This window comes from Cetorhinus maximus, chromosome 6, assembly GCF_964194155.1.
Source record: "Cetorhinus maximus chromosome 6, sCetMax3.hap1.1, whole genome shotgun sequence".
In the NCBI taxonomy this organism is placed as follows: Eukaryota; Metazoa; Chordata; class Chondrichthyes; order Lamniformes; family Cetorhinidae; genus Cetorhinus; species Cetorhinus maximus.
Window position 1 is genome coordinate 34,802,027 of NC_135884.1, and position 18,068 is coordinate 34,820,094.

The 18,068-nt window shown below is 38.9% G+C and overlaps 1 protein-coding gene across 5 annotated transcripts in view; it reads left to right on the forward strand.

Moving 5' to 3' along the window:
• Positions 1-18,068, forward strand: part of LOC144681709 (filamin-B-like) — a 164,580-nt gene that overhangs the window by 121,669 nt on the left and 24,843 nt on the right. For 3 of the 5 annotated variants that reach the window (XM_078543593.1, XM_078543597.1, XM_078543596.1), the window contains 9 exons: positions 2,062-2,151; positions 6,840-6,942; positions 10,453-10,593; positions 11,121-11,249; positions 11,733-11,906; positions 14,295-14,453; positions 15,059-15,262; positions 15,735-15,887; positions 17,563-17,685. In XM_078543593.1, coding sequence (XP_078399719.1) covers positions 2,062-2,151; positions 6,840-6,942; positions 10,453-10,593; positions 11,121-11,249; positions 11,733-11,906; positions 14,295-14,453; positions 15,059-15,262; positions 15,735-15,887; positions 17,563-17,685 — 1,276 coding nt within the window. The remainder of the gene's footprint in view (positions 1-2,061; positions 2,152-6,839; positions 6,943-10,452; positions 10,594-11,120; positions 11,250-11,732; positions 11,907-14,294; positions 14,454-15,058; positions 15,263-15,734; positions 15,888-17,562; positions 17,686-18,068) is intronic. The other 2 variants (XM_078543594.1, XM_078543598.1) reach the window with 1 other exon arrangement.

Here is an 18,068-nt window from a genome sequence, read left to right on the forward strand (position 1 = left end):
AAATGTGCACTTTCAATATTGCAGAATCCCAAAGCAAAATGTGTTATTTGAAATAACAAGATGCTTTTGTTCAGTAAAACTGTGCAATCCTCACCTCTCCTTGCAAAATGGCTCAGTGTGAATATTGAACATGGGAGGCTTTTTGTGATCTATATTCCTAGTTTTTGAATATGCAGAAAAATGCCTTCAATTAATTTTGAATTGCCCCATCCCAAACTTGTTTACCTTTTCAGTCCAAATTGAATACAGCATTGACTGAAGGATAATTTATCATGCGTGTTTATATACTGGACTCTCGTGTTAAATTCGAAACAGGCGAGTTTTTATTTTGACTTTGTCCGTTAGTATTGAAATTTCCATTCTCTACAATACACATGTAGGTCTCCTGACCATGAAGTTTTTGCAGAAAAGCTTTAGAAGTTGAGTTCTTGCTACATGCCAAGCACTACACCCCCACAAATCCTATCATCAACCTCTATTACACTAAATTTAAATAGGTGTCCAAAGATTTTGGGAAAACTGTGGTCAATGCCTCTGCTATGTCTACTCCACCCTTTTTTTTGTGTTCTGGAATGAATGCCAGCTGAGCTTTGACTTTTCTCCCCCACTTCTTGCCTCTATTAACTTTGTGTTCAAATGGAATCTATATCTCCAGTAGTGCTGTTTCCATATCCACCTAAGATGCTTCTGCAGTCTCTTTCAGATCCCTCATAGACTGAAACCAAATAACCTGTACCATTCTGACACACTACAAAGTGGACTCCCTTACCTAGAGTTAGGTTTTTTGGCTACTATAAAAGCCTTCACTGTTTATCAGCCTGGGCATATTTTATCTTTTATTTTGTTCTGGTTTCTTCATTATTGTTGATCTAATTTATCTCTTTTTTGTGTACCAAAAAAATCAGTGAACTGTTGTTCTCTCCAGGTTGGGAAATATATTTACTTTTATTGAGCTTGTATTTAAATCTTTAGTACTATTGATCTGCTGATTTGGTTTCTTTTGTTAACCAATTAACAACCTTTTTTTGAGTTCAGTGTTTCTGACCACTCCTGCAGACCTGTTTGCACCTTTATGGTCTGGGTGTGTTTCTTTACTTCATCCTGCCCACTTATTGCTATATTGATCCTAACTTTCTCTCTGTGGCCATTTTATAAGTATGAAGAACCATTGGAGTTCTTCAATCTTAAATGGAAAGTACTTGTCTATTTCTTGGCACTTGACTTATTTTCAAATGTTGTGTGCTACCTGCATCTAAAGCTTAATCCTGTAGGTGGCTGTCTGTGATTAGTAAATTGGCTGTATTTTCTCTCCCAATTGTTTTGTAGTTTGGTAGAATGATTAGAGGAGAGTAGAATTTTTTTTCATCCGGAGTGATGGGAGTGTGGAGCTCACTGCCTGAAAGGGTGGTAGAGGCAGCAAATTTTAGCACATTTCAAATGCACAGCCAAGGTTTAAATGCCTTGGGCTATAGGCCAAGAGCTGGAATGTGGAATTATGCCTGATAACAGGCACATTAGGCCAAATGCACCCCGCCCTTTGCTGTAATTTCAAGGATTCTGAATATGAGGTGTTCAAAATGTACAAGGTGGGAGGTTTCAGAAATTCCTTCCATGACCAGAACTTGCTAGTTCAAATGTCATCGTTTGGTAAATATTAACAGATGCAAGACCAAAAAAAGTAGTGACTGCAAGTACTAGTTTGCACAAGATTTTTAATACCTAGAATATATCTCATGGCATTACTGAATGATTTGGGAGATGTATTGTTTTACCCTTCACAAATAACATTGTCAAATCCATTGTGGAAGTAAATATCCTTTTAGGAAGTGTGCTATGAATTTAATATGAATAATAGTTGGCCTTTTAGATTTGGGTACTGATACTTTTTTTAAAAACTGGCAACTGGTTGAATTATTCTGTAACCAAATTTAAATGTATTGCTCCACATAGAATTTGACAATGTAGTGTTTGGTCTAAACACCTAGATTGAACAATTTAAGTGAATAATCAAATGTGCTTTGTGACAAAGAACTAACTTGCTATTTACCATTCACTCACTAGGCCACAGATGAAGTTCCAATAGTGCCACAGCAGCTGGTACAGCAGCAGCAGCAATCTCTAAATGCATATCCCCCTGGCTTCCAACCCTGGGTACAGATTTTAATACACTTAACTTTCTATTCCTCTCCTGTTTTCTTCCAAAGCTAGTGTTCACAGCTTACTGGGATCTGGCATCTGGACTACTTGATCTCCTCTTTCTATCCAATTTTTAGCTGCTGTGAATTTTACTTTCATTAGCTGATGGATGTTAAACACTCTTACAGGTGAATGCAGCGTTTGCGGTTTACTCCTATTTTATCAGGGACTTCAAGTTTTGGGTGCCCAAGATACTTCAATGTTTTGTAATTGCAGTCCCTAGTATTTGTGGCAGGCTGGTTGGTGAAATGTGATTTGCCTGTTGTGTTGGGCAGTTTAAAACTAACAGCAGTTAAAGTTCATCACGTTTACAAGGAAACTGCACCTTAAGGTGCAAACCTTTGAATTTGAATTCAATTCAATTCAATATAAGTCTGACCACGAAACCATTGCATGTCATGAAAACCGGTCTGGTTCACTCGTTTCCTTGGAAGGAAACCTGCTGTCCTCACCTGGTCTCACCTGCATATGACTCCAGATCTGCAGTAATGTGGTTGACTCTTAAATGCCCTCTGAAATGACCCAGCAAGTCACTCTGTATCAAACCAGTAAAAAGGAATGAAACCAGACCCACTGGCAGAACAGACCAGCAGAGGTAGCTGGGTTTAATAAAATCTCAAAACCCACCAACAATTTACTGAACAAAGAGGCACATAATGCTTGTTAATTGAGATTGCACTTTGATACTTTACTTTGTATCTCGCTTGCTGCTTTGCAGTTCTTTTCCAGGCACAAGTCAACAGGAACCTTCTCTAAATGAATTGACGTCTTGCAATTCGACTGGGCGTCCATGAGGTGCTGTGGGCCATCAGCAGAATTTTCTAACGCAATCTGTAACCTCATGGCCCAGCATATCCCCCATTCTACCATTACTGCCAAATCAGGGGATCAACCCTGGTTCAATAAAGAGTGTATGCCAGGAGCAGCACCAGGCATACTAAAATGAGGTGTCAGCCTGGCAAAGCTAAACAAGACTGGTGTGCCAAACAGCTTAAGCAGGAATTGATAGTGAAGTGATTTCACAACCAACAGATTGGATCTAAGCTCTGCAGTCCTGTCACATCCAGATGTGGACAATTAAGTAACTTGTTAGAGGAGGAGGCTCCACAAATTTCCCCAAACTCAATGATGGAGGAGCCCAACACATCAGCGTAAAAGATAAAGCTGAAGTGTTTGTTACAATGTTCAGCCAGGAGTGCTAAGTGGATGATCCATCTTTGCCTCCTCCAGAGGTCCCCAGCATCAACTATGCCCGTCTTCAGCCAATTCTATTCACTCCATGATATCAAGAAACAGCTGAAGGCACTGGATGGTGCAAAGGCTATGGGCCCTGGACAATGTTCCAGCAATAATACTGAAGACTTGTGCTTCAGAACTTGCCATGCCCTGAGCCAAGCTGTTCCAGTACAGCTGCAACACTGGCATCTACTTAGCTATGTGGAAAATTGCTAATTCCTGCCCTGTATACAAAGCAGGACAAATCCAAGCCGGCCGATTTCCTGCTCCATCGGTCGACTCTCAATCATCAGTAAAGTGATGGATGGGGTCGTCGACAGTGCTATCAAGTGGCACTTGCTTAGCAATAACCTGCTCCCTGATGCTCGGCTTGGGTTCTGCCAGGGCCACTCAGCTTCTGACCCCATTTCAGCCTTCGCTCAAACATGGACAAAAGAGATGAGCTTGTGAGGTGAGAGTGATTGCCCTTGACTTCAAGGCAGCATTTGACCACGTGTGACATCATGGATACCTAGCAAAACAAGTCAATGGGAATTGGGGGTATACTGTCTGCTGGTTGGAGTCATACCTAGTGCAAAGGAAGATGGTTGTGGTTGTTGTTGGTGGTCAATCATCTCCATTCCAGGTTGTCACTGCAGGAGTTCAGGGTAGTGTCCTAGGCCCAACTGTCTTTTAGCTGCTTCATCAATGACCTTCCTTCCATCATTAGGTTAGAAGTGGGGATGTTCGCTGAACAATGTTCAGCACCACTAGCAATTCCTCAGATAGTGAAGCAGTCCATGTCCAAATGCAGCAAGACCTGGACAATATCCAGGCTTGGGCTGACAAGTAGCAAGTAACACATTTGTCCCAAAAGTGCCTGGCAATGACCATCTCCAACAAGAGAGCACCTAACCATCTTCTCTAGGCATTCAATGGTATTACCATCACTGAATCCCCCACTATCAACATTCTGGGGGTTACCATTGACCAGAAACTGAACTAGATTAGCCATATAATTACTGTGGCTACAAGATCAGGTCAGAGGCTAGGAACCCTGCAGTGAGTAACTCACCACCTGACTCCCCAAAGCCTGTCCACTATCTACAAGGCCAAGTCAGGAATGTGATGATGGAATACACTCCACTTGTCTGGATGAGTGCAGCTCCAACAATACAAGTTTGACACCATCCAGGACAAAGCAACTTGTTTGAATAGCAACCCTTCCACAAACATTCACTTCCTCCACCACTGACAACAGTGGTAGCAGTGTGTACCATCTACAAGATGCACTGCAGAAACTCACCAAGCCCCCTTAGGTGGCACCTTCCAAACCCACGACCACTACATCTAGAAGGACCAAGTGCGCACATCCCACAAATTAATTTTAACAAACCTAGTTTGGTTCTCTCCTTCCTTCCTCCTCTTTCCCCCCCCGCCCCCCAAACACTCCTGCCAACCACCACCACCAAGTGGCAAGTTTATAAATGACTTAGAAAATAGTTTGCACCTTTCTTTGGCCAATTTTTAAACATGGGTATTTTTATATAATGGGGACTGTTTCAATTTTCCTCCTTTGCAGTTCATAAACCTTTGTCAGCTGAAATATGGATTGAGTGGGAAGAAATGGGCCAAAGAATTCTCATTACTTGCATGAAGTGAATAAATCAATAACACTTTGTTAGGTATTTCTAAAATATAGCATTGAGCCTGATTATGATGACTTGATGTTGGAAAATGAATGTTCCCCAAGAGTGAGGTAACATCTGGTCATTCACAATTTAGCAGCTGAAAGGAGTGACCGCTGGGCTCCTTGAAGGCTTTGTAAATAAGTGTTGTCAGCCTTTGGGATGTTTGCCAGCCGCCTTGCCCCAACACTAGTTATTTTAATGCTGATATCCTAGGACTGTAGAATGCAAACTGAGATCAGATGTTTGAAAGTAAGTTTCTTAATTAAACATATAATCTTAAATATTACAAATATTGAGATTTGAGTATTTTGATGTATTGTGGATATTATTCCAAATGGTGTATTTATAGGGGTTACATTAAGTTGGCATAAATGTTACCAACATTGTTCAGTTCTATTTTTATCTAACCTAGGCATTTGTTGCCACTCCTGAATGGTGTAAACCAAGAACAGTTAAGGAGGCAGTGATGTAGTGTTATTGTCACTGGACTGGTGACCTGGGTTCTAATCCTGCCATGGCAGATGGTGCAATTTGAAATCAATAATAAAAATCTGGAATTAAGTCTAATGACCATGAAACCATTGTTTAAAAACCCATCTGGTTCACTAATCTGCTGTCCTTACCTGGCCTACATGTGACTCCAGATCTGCAATAATGTGGTTGACTTTTAAATGCCTTTTGAACAAGGGCAGTTAGGGATGGGCAATAAATGCTGGCCTAGGCAGCGATGCCCACGTCCCATGAACAAGTAAAAGAAAAAACCCCATCACTGTTAACACTAATATTTAACAGTTCAGTTATTGCTCAAGTTTATCTAAAATTAAACCTGCAAGCTACACGTGCCCTACCTGCTTGGACATTGTTGCAGAATCTCTGGTCATTTTGGGAAGAATTATAAATTTGAAATGTTATCATTTTATAATACTGGAGTAGAAAACAGTTTAAAAAGTGCTTATTTCTGCTATGGCACCTTTGTGGTGTATTTTAAGATGTGCAATTTTCATTATCTAAATTTAGTTTTGATGTAAGAATTTGATTCCTGTGAAAATGGAAAACTGAATTGTTTTTAAGATAAATAATTACAATGCAGTTTAACAAAATCCCTCAACTCACCAATTTACAGAACAAATTGGCACATAATTGCTTGTTAATTGAGATTGCACTTTGATCCTTTACTTTCTGTCTCTGCTGCTTTTACTGTTCTTTCCAGGCACAAGAACTCTCTAACTGGATTGACATCCTGGGCTCATGTTGATTTTCCTCTGTTGTACACTGTCGTTGAGATTTCATGTCTGTAAATAGCTGATAATTAACTATCCTTTTAAAAAGAACAAACCTCTTGTTACAGCTAACTTTTTAGTCCAGTTGGAGCTGAGCTGTAGAGCAGTGAAGGCAGTCCTGCTCATGTACTAATACTTGGAGGCCATTATCTGGCTCTTGGTGCTTCAGATTTAATTGCAATTCAAACGACTAATGGGAGAATTCTGGCATTGTGAATGCTTGATATTGATTCCTGTGAATCACTCAATTCAGTTAAACACAATGTACCTTCTGTTTCAGAAACTGAAATAAAATGGCTTTTTTTTTTCTCCAAGACTGCATAGTAAACTTAATTTTTGTGAACAACTTTTTTTTTCTTTCATGGGATGTGGGCATCACTGGCTAGACCAGCATTTTCTTTTATTGACTTTGACTTGGTAATGTAAGTTTGAAATTACTTTTCATCCTGTTCCCAAGGTTCTTGATGGAGCCTACACACCAGTTGATGGAATAGATGGCCTGGGCTTGAAACCTTTTGATGTTGTCATTCCTTTTGCTCTCAGGACAGGGAACATCACAGGTAAGATCTGCCACATATAATGGAAAATAAGGTCTCTTATTGGGTGTCTTGTGGTTGAAATATTTAGTGCAAAATGTTGTGCTCAAGATGGATTTTTAAGTTTTTTTTCCCCTTTTTGTTGCAAGTGCAAGTTGCTGTTTATGGCTGAAATGATTTTGCCCCCTGCTTTACAATAACTTGTAAAAATACATTGTGTACATGGGCATTGCCTCTGCAGAATTAAGAACTCAGCAATATTTAACATTCAAGCGAAACTAGTTTTCACTTCAAGACCTGTTGAGTGAGATCTGTGCCTTGCTTATGTGCCTGTCATTGATCCTCCAGACACTGTCTTGAGCAACTTCAGTTTGTCATTCTTTTCTGTTTTTCAGTCTGGTGGTTATAGCTTTTTTTTAGGCTTGTTGAGCTCATAAGTAATTTGGAAATACAATTTGGTTGTGTAGGACTGGCTCCTGTAATATAGCTGATAATGAAATTGCATAGATTCCTGTTGCCAATGTATTGGATCTGCAAGGCCGTAAGAAGATGGTGTTTTAGCCTTCAAGCCTTTTGTGCTGTTGTGGTATAAAGATGAGGCCACTCAAGTCTGAGTTTCCAGTAAGCACAGGATTTATTCAGGCATATGCTGGGAGGACACAGCCTAGTTCTAGAGTGTCTCTCTCTGATACAAAGGCTGCATAGCATATTTATATCTTTTAGTTATCACATTTCACTATACTACTGTTTTAATACAACCTCCAGTTACGTAGCTGATGAGCAAAATTATTAAGGCTGCCGGTGTCTCTATCTCACTGGGAAGCTGAGAAATGCCTTGGTTCTAACACCCTTAAGCCTGTGCTCTTATTCCCCTAACATTTATTTATCCATCCTGTGAAGGTCATTAAGTTTTATGACTTGATTGTTAGTTGGGTTCCCCCACAGTGTCATACCCAACAACATGTTGGCTATATTTCCCATCATGCTTAGAGCTCTAATAGCTGTATTTGTCTATTTTAAAGCTATTAATACATGTCCGTCCTAATCCATTGGCCCACTTCATAGCCTTCAAACCTCACTCAATATCTCTTAATACCTTGGTTAACAAAAATCAATCGACCTCAGATTAGTTTTAACAATTTACTGTGTATCAATTTCCATCAATGGGGAGAGTTCAGAACTTCTACCACCCTTTTTTATGTAGAAGTATTTCCCAGTTTCACTCCTGAAACATTCAGCTTTAAGTTTTAGACTCTGGGGAGCCTAGGACTAGAACAACCAGTTTCCTCTCTCTACCTTATCTTCCCCTTGTATGAATATTCATTTGGTAGTACAGAGCTTGAGTATTGCTGAAAAAAGAGACATGTCTAAGCTTTTCATCTTGTACTTGTCAGGACATTCAAGAATACCAATATAAGGGGAAAACAATTTTATACTGTATGTGAAGGGAATGCTGATTGGCTGGCAAGTGGCATTGCCATGGAGAATGCACCAGAAATGGTGACAGTTAACTGCCAAGCATTGTTTAAAATTTAAACCTGGCAGCTTTGCCCTGATTGGTCAAGGCATTGCCTTGGAATGAGTCTGTGAATGGCTGTCACTTACAAAATAAGTGACGGCTACTTGCGGACTCATTGGTCAAGGCAAAGTCTCAAGGAATCAGGGTCAAGCTGCCTGGTTTAAATTTTAAACAATGCTTGGCAGTTAACTGTCAGTCACCATTACTGGTGCATTCTCCATGGCAATGCCACTTGCCAGCTATTCAGCATTCCCTTCACATACAGTATAAATTGTTGTTTTCCCCTTATTGGTATTCCTGAAGTGTCTGAGTGCAAGACAAAAGGCTTAGGTCCTTTTTTCAGCAATTCCCATCTGTCTTAAACTTGGATTCAGATTGCCCCTTGACCTTTTTGAGATTCCAGGAAATACAACCCTACTTCTACTAATTCAACCCTTGCAGCTTAGTTATCATTCTGGTAAATTTTATTCTGCACTACCTCCGTGGCTAATACATCCTTAAGGGACGGTGCCCAGAACTGCTCAGTCTTCCAGGTGTAGTCTTATTCGGACTTTGTATAACTAGCATAACCGCTACTACTTTGTTCTTTTGGGTATCTTCTGTGCCTGTTCAGAACGTTTTAATCTATGTACCTGGACTTGCACTGTTTTCAATTTTCCATTTAGAAAGTAACTCAGTCTACCCTTTATCAGGTCCAAAGTGCATGACCTCACGTTTGTTTACATTGAAATCCATTTGATACGGTTTGTCTGTTCACTAAATCTTCCAAAATATCTCTGCAATGTTACGCGTCTGGTGATATTGCTTACAATGTCACCTATCTTTGTCATTTGCAAGCTTGGGTCTGGTTTTCTATCCCATCATCCAAGTCATTAATTAATGAATAACACCCTAGCGCAGTTCCTTGTGGGACACCATTTAGTTGTTTTCTGCCCATTAGGGTAGTGATAATCTCCTTCCACTTGGCCAATTTCCAAACCAGGTCAGTGATTTGCCTTTGGTTCCAAACTTCATCTTTAACTAACGATCTCTTGAGGGGATGCGTCAGCTGCCTTCTGGGAGCCCATATAAATACTCCAACATTCCACTGTCTACTGAATTTTTGAAGAGTTACTTTGTGAACTTGATTAATTTAGTATGACCAAAAGCTTTAGAAATCCAAGCTCCCCCTCTAATCAGTTGAAATTTTTCAAGGTGTCCAATCACCACTATCCTTAATTATAGTCTCTAGGAATATGTCAGTGACACGTTGGGCTAATCTCTGATTCTCCTTTAAATAGCAAATTGACAAACATTTTTCCGATCTAAAGGAACCAAGTTGAGAACTTTGCAAATGCCCCAACTAAATCTTCCAGTGTTCTCAACTACTTCCTTTTAAGAGATCCCCTGTAGCTGGTATGAAAATCATATGCCTACAGCCAGCTTTATTCTTGCATTTTCACATTACAGGAAGTCAAACCTTTGAAAGTATTTTGATGATGCCTAATTGCTGGCAAGTTGAGAACTTTGAAATAGCTTGAAGTGAGGAATAAGTAATATTTTAGTAGCTTGATTCTATTACCCAGTAGTTAGCCAAGATGCAGGACCAAGTGTTAAGATTTCAGAGGTAGTACTAATCTAAATATTACAGTTACTGTACACAGTATTTTAGTAGTAGTGAAAAGGGAGCTACGGTTACAGTACTAGTATTGTTATAATGTGGGTGCAGGGTGGAAAAGCTCACCAGCTTGAGGTTTTTTGGTCCCTTTTTATATAGTAAACCTTAAGCCAAAAGAATGGTAATACAAGGTGGGATTTGATTCCTGTGTAAATGCATAGAACTGGTGGGTGTAATTTGATCTTTTATTGCCTGCTGTTATTACCTAGATCAAGTCTTCAAAATCATGAATAACTTTTCTATCATTCAAAGATGAAGTTTGATGCTTTTATTTTGTTTACTTGCAATTTGTTTAACCTGCATTCTACAATTAGCAGTTATCTTGTATTTGACTAGTTGTATATAATTTATTATATAGGTGAAGTTCACATGCCTTCAAAAAAAACTGCTAAGCCTGAAATCATTGATAATAAGGATGGCACCGTGACTGTCAAATATGCTCCAACTGAGGCTGGACTACATGAGATGCACATCAAATACAATGGCAGTCATATTCCAGGTATCTATTCTTTCTACACCTGTTCAGAACATGTTTTCTTGCATATAATTCAAATTTCACTTGCATAGAAGAAATATTGTGCCTATCAATATTTGGACACATGCCCAAGAATAAAAGTTCCAAGTTAAATTTCAGATGACCAAGTGTTCAAAATAAAACTAGTCTCCATTGATCTTGTCTAATCCATCCTGAAATGAGGGCTGAGATTGTATAGAAGACTTAACGTAGCTGATTGATAAATGGATTTTTCTTCATTCAGTGCCGTAACTTATCTGAGCAAAAAGACTGCATTTAAAACCAGCCAATTAACTACCAAGCTAAATCCATTTGAACTCAACAGAATGGTATAGGGGTGGATCGAATCTAAGCTAAGCTGATTCTGTTCATATACTGCATTTAACTTGACTGTATCTTACCTGGTAGATGTGTTATCCTTCAACATTTTGTGATGCTGCCTTTAAAGGGGCCAGCTCTAATTTCACTCAATATTCAGATACATTGTGTCATGTATTTGATTTTACTTTCAGAGAGTCCACTACAGTTCTTTGTGAATTATGAAGGTGGTGGACATGTGTCAGCATATGGCCCAGGTCTTGTCTATGGTGTCGTCAACAAACCAGCTACTTTTACAATTGTAACTGAAGATGCTGGAGAAGGTGAGCATCAAACTCTCAACTGTGTATAAAAAAAAAGAGAAAAAAACTTAAACCACAGTTATAGAATAAATGTGAATGCTAATTGAGTTGGCAATGAAACTGCTGATTATCTTTGATCTTAAATGTTTCAGTTTGTCCAACTGTCTCAATTCATGTAATAACTTTTAACAAATATAACTGATTTGTGAGGTCACTTTTTTTTTGCTGCAATGATTGCATTTTAAGTAAACCAGTTCCTAGGGCATTCTGGCACGAACTTGGAGATAGTAACTTGAACCACCACCTGATTTTCTACTATATTTTCAATTTCTGTCTAGTATAATGCATTAATTTATCAATATGGATTTATTAGTCAACGGTAGTGTTTCCTCCCACAAGAAATGGAGTGCAGGTGCTAAAGCAGATTTGCTTTCTTCATGATCAGCCTGAGTGTTCTATATAAGTGATATATATTACTTGTTCATTCTTCCCCCTATCGCACAGGAGGTCTGGACTTGGCCATTGAGGGACCTTCCAAGGCAGAAATCAATTGTGTAGATAACAAGGATGGTACCTGTACAGTCTCTTACCTCCCAACCCTGCCAGGCGATTACAGTATCCTTGTCAAATACAATGAAAAACATATTCCTGGAAGCCCTTTCACTGCCAAAGTTACAGGTAATGAAAAATTTTTTATAATATTACAAGTAGAAAGTTTCAATAGGTGAACCTTTTATACAGTTTCTAATGCTTATGAAATGGACTTAATCTATGATGTGAGCCAAGATTGGTACTGGTGCTAATGATGTACCATATTAACATATGCTTTGGCAAACTTAGCTGTACAGTAGATTATGGGAAAAGGTTGAATTGTATAAAATTAACATGGAAAATGTATTTAATTGTAATAATGGCTCAAATGGAAAACAAATTTTAGGTCTGATTAACTGTTTTTTGTGGTTTAGACCCTATTCAAATTCTAACATTGTGGCTTATGGAATTCACCAACTACAATTAGATCATTCCTGACTCGATGACTGTCTGCTACTTTGCAAATCTAAGGCTATCCTGTTTATATATTAATTGGCTTTGAGCAGAATTATAGTATGAGAATGACTGATTTAGCAGTAATAGAAAATTTACAACACAGAATGAAGCCACTTGGCTCATTATGTCCATGCCAATCAATCAAGAGCTCCTCTGCCCACTCCCACCTGCCTGCACTCAGTCTGTAGCCCTGCAGGTCATGGCTCGTCAAGTCAACATCCAAGTACTTTAAATGTGGTGAACATTTCTGCCTTTGCCTCTACCACCTTTTTTTCAGGCACTGAGTTCCAAGTTTCCCTCATCTCATACTCAATTCATCCATCCTTTCTTTTTGGTTTATTTACTGCTTTGAGCAACTTTGACTTTTTTTTCCCCCCAATCGGTGATCCATCCATCATGCTTCCTTTACCAGCTTTCCCGCACTTCTTGCTCTGATTTACCTGGTGGTGACTTTGCTCTCATCCTTTTGCTAGAATGCCTTTTCCTTTAACTCCTCCCTTTGTGTCAAATTAGAGATGATCTATCTTCACCCCTCTTGACTGTTTGCACTTCCTTTCCTTTCCCTCTCTTTTTTCTCCCCCACCCTCTGCCAATTATCTTGTAGATCTTTCTCCTTAAGAGTCTGACTCAGAATCATCCTCATCCCCATTGAACTCTCTGCCTGGTGTCTTCAACATTCCTGAGCCATCCTCTGCCCTCAGCCTGCTCTTCCTCTTTCAGCTAGGTGAAGTACTGGATGGTGAACTCCACCAGATCAGAGGGCTGGTGTCAGAACACCTTCATTGTATAACCCTGCAGTAGGTCCATCAACCTGGGGGAATCTTTATTCATCCTCACTTTATATATAAAAAAAAAATTATATTACTGATTAGTCAAAACAACACCTCCACAATACTGCCCCACACCCACCAGCCGATACCCCTTTCCAGTTAAATCAGTAAAAATATTATGTCTTCCCAATTAGTCACCGATTCTTCTGCATTTACCTTTATTAAAACACAACTATACCATCTGAGGAAGGATTTTTACTGATTCGTGAACTTGTTTAATTGTTTTTAATATAGCAATTTTATTTATTCCCCGTGCCTCTCACCCTTCCTCAGGATCATGTGGGCTGTTTTGCTCCTGGTTTGGGACTCCTATTATGTACAGCTCTTAGGAAATTACTTGTCAGTTTTAGCCTGATTTTTTTTTTTTTCCCCTCAAGATTTGATTCCATTTTGTCCTGGTACAATATAAGCCAATTTTTTTTTTTAAAGGCTGAAGTTCATATTTGCACTGGTGATGTTTGCTGCCTTGCTGCAATATCTTTCTCAATGAAAGTTGGAAGTGGAGCAAATTCTATAAATAAACTAGCTTTGCAATAAACTAGTTTATATGATGTAAATGATTGTCGAACAATTCAAATAAAGTAAGCTATCCCTCCAAGAAGTAAGTGATTTTAAAGTGGGAATGTGGGAAAGAAAATCTACCACACCTATTAGAAAATACTAACATTTTTATCACTTAGTCATGTTACGTTGGAGCAGGTCATGGTCTGGATTTTGTGGTGGTAATGACGGGGAGACTGTCAGCATTCATTACTCCACTGAAACAGACACAAATTTCCAGAGACTGCACATACAAAGAATGATGTGAAAATCCAGAAGTTGCTATCAGCAATTTCTATTCTTCTGGAGAGGGTGCGCTGCTGAGGACTTATCGTCTTCCCTCCCCGACCCCCACCCAGACTATAATCAATGCAAAACATTTGAACTGGCGAGAGCTTCTGCTGTTACACTGCTGGTCTCAGTTTAAATACCCTTTTGTGTTTTTAAAAAAAAAAAAAATTGGTGTTTAGCAATATGCTAAGACCCTCATTAGGCCTGAAAAGTTAGTTATTTTTATGAATACCAACTTAATTATGATGAAATGCACATTTTCCAACTGGTTAGCACAGCTGAGGAATCTTAACAGGGAAAAGAAGCTCAGTTCAGTGTCAGAAAAATATCTGAACTAAACTCACTTGGCTGTTTTCAGATGACAGCAGACGAAGGTCACAAGTTAAGGTTGGTTCAGCTGCTGACATCTCCCTGGACATCAATGAAAGTGACCTTAGTTTGCTATCTGCCAGCATTAAATCCCCATCTGGCCAAGATGAGCCATGTCTGCTGAAGAGACTGTCAAACAACCACATTGGTAAGTGCCAAAAGTTTGTGCCTCGACATTAATCAGGATAATCAAACATTTAAAAATACTTGTGCAACTTTTCAATTTCGTTTTGAATTGAATAGTAAATTGAAATACACCATGGCTATACAAATATAAAATCTTCTAAATTCTGTACCAAGCTGTTTTCCGTTTTCTCCATAGGAATGCTGAATCTAATATCTCAATTCTTCATTGGGCATGGAATTTAATAGCATAACTATAACTAACTATTTACAACACACACAATACCATTATTCTAATATTCTGGAGATATTTTATTTCCCCAAATGTAAGGGTGGGATGGGGGGGAAATGGGCTTTGAGACAGAAGGAGCTATTGGAGGAGGTGTTGTAAGAAGGATATTTACAGAAGGAAATAGATGTGGTGTGTTATGAAAGTTTTAAACGAGGACAGGTTGCTGCATAGGTACACCTGACAATAGTGGGGCCCCATGAGACTAGCAGGAGGGAGATGGATGTGCAAGAGTTGAGTCAAACAGTTTGGGCATTGGAGGATTTGTAGTGCAGGAGTGATGGAGAGGGATTTTTCTAGATTATTACATTTTTGAATTGACCATATTCTTTGACCAATAGGTATCTCCTTTATCCCACGGGAAGTAGGTGAACATCTTGTCAGCATAAAGAAAAATGGTAGGCATGTGGCAAATAGTCCAATTGCCATTATGGTTGGCCAGTCTGAAATTGGAGATGCCAACAGGGTTAAGGTCTCTGGACAAGGTTTGACGACAGGACGTACATTTGAAATGTCCAACTTCATTGTGGACACACGAGATGCAGGTAAGAGGCCTTTGCAAATCCATGCTTCTGAGAACACCTGATTGTTGCAGTTAGAATCTTGCAGTGAGGAAACGCCATTAAAATCATGTCTGACTAAAAACAAAGTCTAATCCCCACTCTTCCATGAGCTCTTATTGCCTTACAAGTGTCCATTATGTGTCTCTGTGGAACAGACAAATTCTTAAACGTCTCTATTCCATGGAGAAAACGAGTTGCCTTGAGCTGGGAAGTGCTGTATATGCACCATTTTAGTAAGTGATTGGTGCAATAAATGTACCCTTAAAGTAGCTAAATATTTCGATTTAAATTTTATCCAGAAACTTTGTAGGCTTGATGGGCCATCGATCCCTTCCCTACTGGAACGTTCCTATGTTAAGTTATTCCATTGACTGAAACATGTTAGTAAAATGTGCATTTTGAATATTAGAAAACCAAAATTGTTTCTGAATTCTAATTGCTTTTTGTGTTTCAGGCTATGGAGGTCTTGCGTTATCTATTGAAGGCCCAAGTAAGGTGGATATTAATACAGAAGAGACTGAGGAAGGCACCTGCAAAGTTTTCTACTGTCCAACTGAGCCAGGCACTTACATTATTTACATCAAATTTGCTGACGAACATGTACCAGGTATGACAAGTGCGATGAAAGTACATTTTTTATTTTCTACTGCTTGCGGATAATGAATGTGTAGCCTTTGTCATGACTCACTGGGGATAGGATGTTGTAATATCAAGCCCCACTGCTCCCTGAGCCCTGACAAATGTGAAAAAGCTTGATCGACTGACCTAATTGTTTAACTTAGGTTAACAATACGAGCACCAGGTTTGTAAACTTGAGTAAATAACTGTTTATTGAACAAATTGTCTTTAACCAGTGGCAAAAAGAAACCTGAACTGTTAATTTCTAACTCTATAAACTAAACACTATACCCCCTTCAAAGGCACTTGTGATGTACAGGATTTGATGGATTGATTTTGATCGATGCCTTTTGATGACACGAGATCGTCTTCCAGCACTTTCAGTCTTTAGTCCACCGGTTGAGCACTTTCCTTTCAATGTCTCTAACAGTGATTTTTCCCATTTGCCTCTTGGCACGGGTATTCAGAGAGCAGGTTATAGAGATATGAGGAGAAAAAAAAGCAGCTAGCTATTACTGTAGAATTACTGGATCTTCCACAAGCAGAGAGAGGCCTTGGGTCTTTTTCCTTTCAGGCTAGGAACTATTCTGCCCTCTCGCCCGGTCAGGAGCCAATTAAAATGTCAGGCAGTTGCCCATTAGACCAGACTCCTCGGCATCATCCTGTCTTTCGTGACACACGCACTCTGTTCCAAGACAGCGACATTGCATATATCCCTCACACTGTTCTAGTAGACATGTCCTTCAAACTTCAGCTATTGTAATTTTAATCCACAGTCCAACAGAAATAAGATATGTTCTTTATACCTTACTCTTGAAAAAGAGTTCCATTTTTTTTTTATTGTGTGGAAAATGCACTGCTGTAACTTTCTGTAGCAATAATTTGATAGTGCTGCCTGTTGTTGCACCAAAAAAGAATCAGTGCCAATTGTTTTATGATCTTGAGCATGTATATAATCAAAAGATGTATTCAAAAGTAAGTCCGTTCTTTATTCTAGGTGTTCAAATCTAGTCCTTGGCTATCTAGTGAAATAGTTGAACTTGGTCTCTTGATGTGATGAACTGAACTCAACTGTGCTTAGTTTGCAGTAATAGTCTTTTGAATGCGTTAAATAGGCCTAAATAGGTTCTATTTGCAACCTCAACCCCAGCATGTCTTTGCTATAGCATCTACATTCTCTTGCTCTGCATTTGATTGAGAATTAGTGCAGACAACTAATCTTGAGTTTGTCATTGAATTAGTAACTGTAGTACATTGGGCAGGTATTAATCACATGGCTATGATCTAAAGTTAAGAAGTGCATTTTAGTTCTGTGCCCAAATATCTGAGGATAACTCTGAAAACAAGGAGTATTTTGATCTTACTGATTTGAACCGAAGTACACACAAATCTCAATACTTGTGTTTTTAGAGCACTTATATTGGAAGACCGAACCAATGTTGAAACTGCTTGATTAAACCACTTTATCTTCTGGTAGATTACTCTGTGCAATATGTATTGAATAATCTCAAATGTTTTCTATTTTTCTACATTTTGTGGAATTTTTTTTTTCAAATCACATTGCAGTTTACAAGAGTTCACCAAATTAGAAGATGTGCATGCGCAATTGGACCTATTGTACAGGAGGGTGTTGGGTCCTTTTAACTCTTATAAATGTTTTGTAGGGAGTCCATTCACAGTCAAGGTAACTGGCGAAGGACGAATGAGAGAGAGCATCACTCGCAGAAGGCAGGCTGCATCTGAAGCCATGGTTGGAAGCATCTGTGATCTGAACTTGAAGATTCCTGGTATGATTGACAAAAGGAATTCAATGTTTATTGGAATCTGTTCTCTGAAAGTATTTGGATTGTAGTGAAAATTGTAATCGAATCAGATCAGCACTTTAAAAAAAAAGTCAAAAGTAAAGAATGTTTAACAGAGTTGGCCGTTAGTCATCACTTCATCATTTTTAAATGTTGGCTGAATTATAAATGCAATGATGGCTGCTGAAAAAAAATCATCTTGCTCAATTTGTACGGTTGAGTCTTTTCACAAAGAAAAGCTTTAAAAGTGCAATGGTATTCTAATCCTCCAACGCTAGTTCTAATAACTCAATCCAGCCTATGGTAGGTAGGTTAAACAAATTAAACAGATAAGTTGCATTTATTTCTGAATACAGCTCATTGAAATC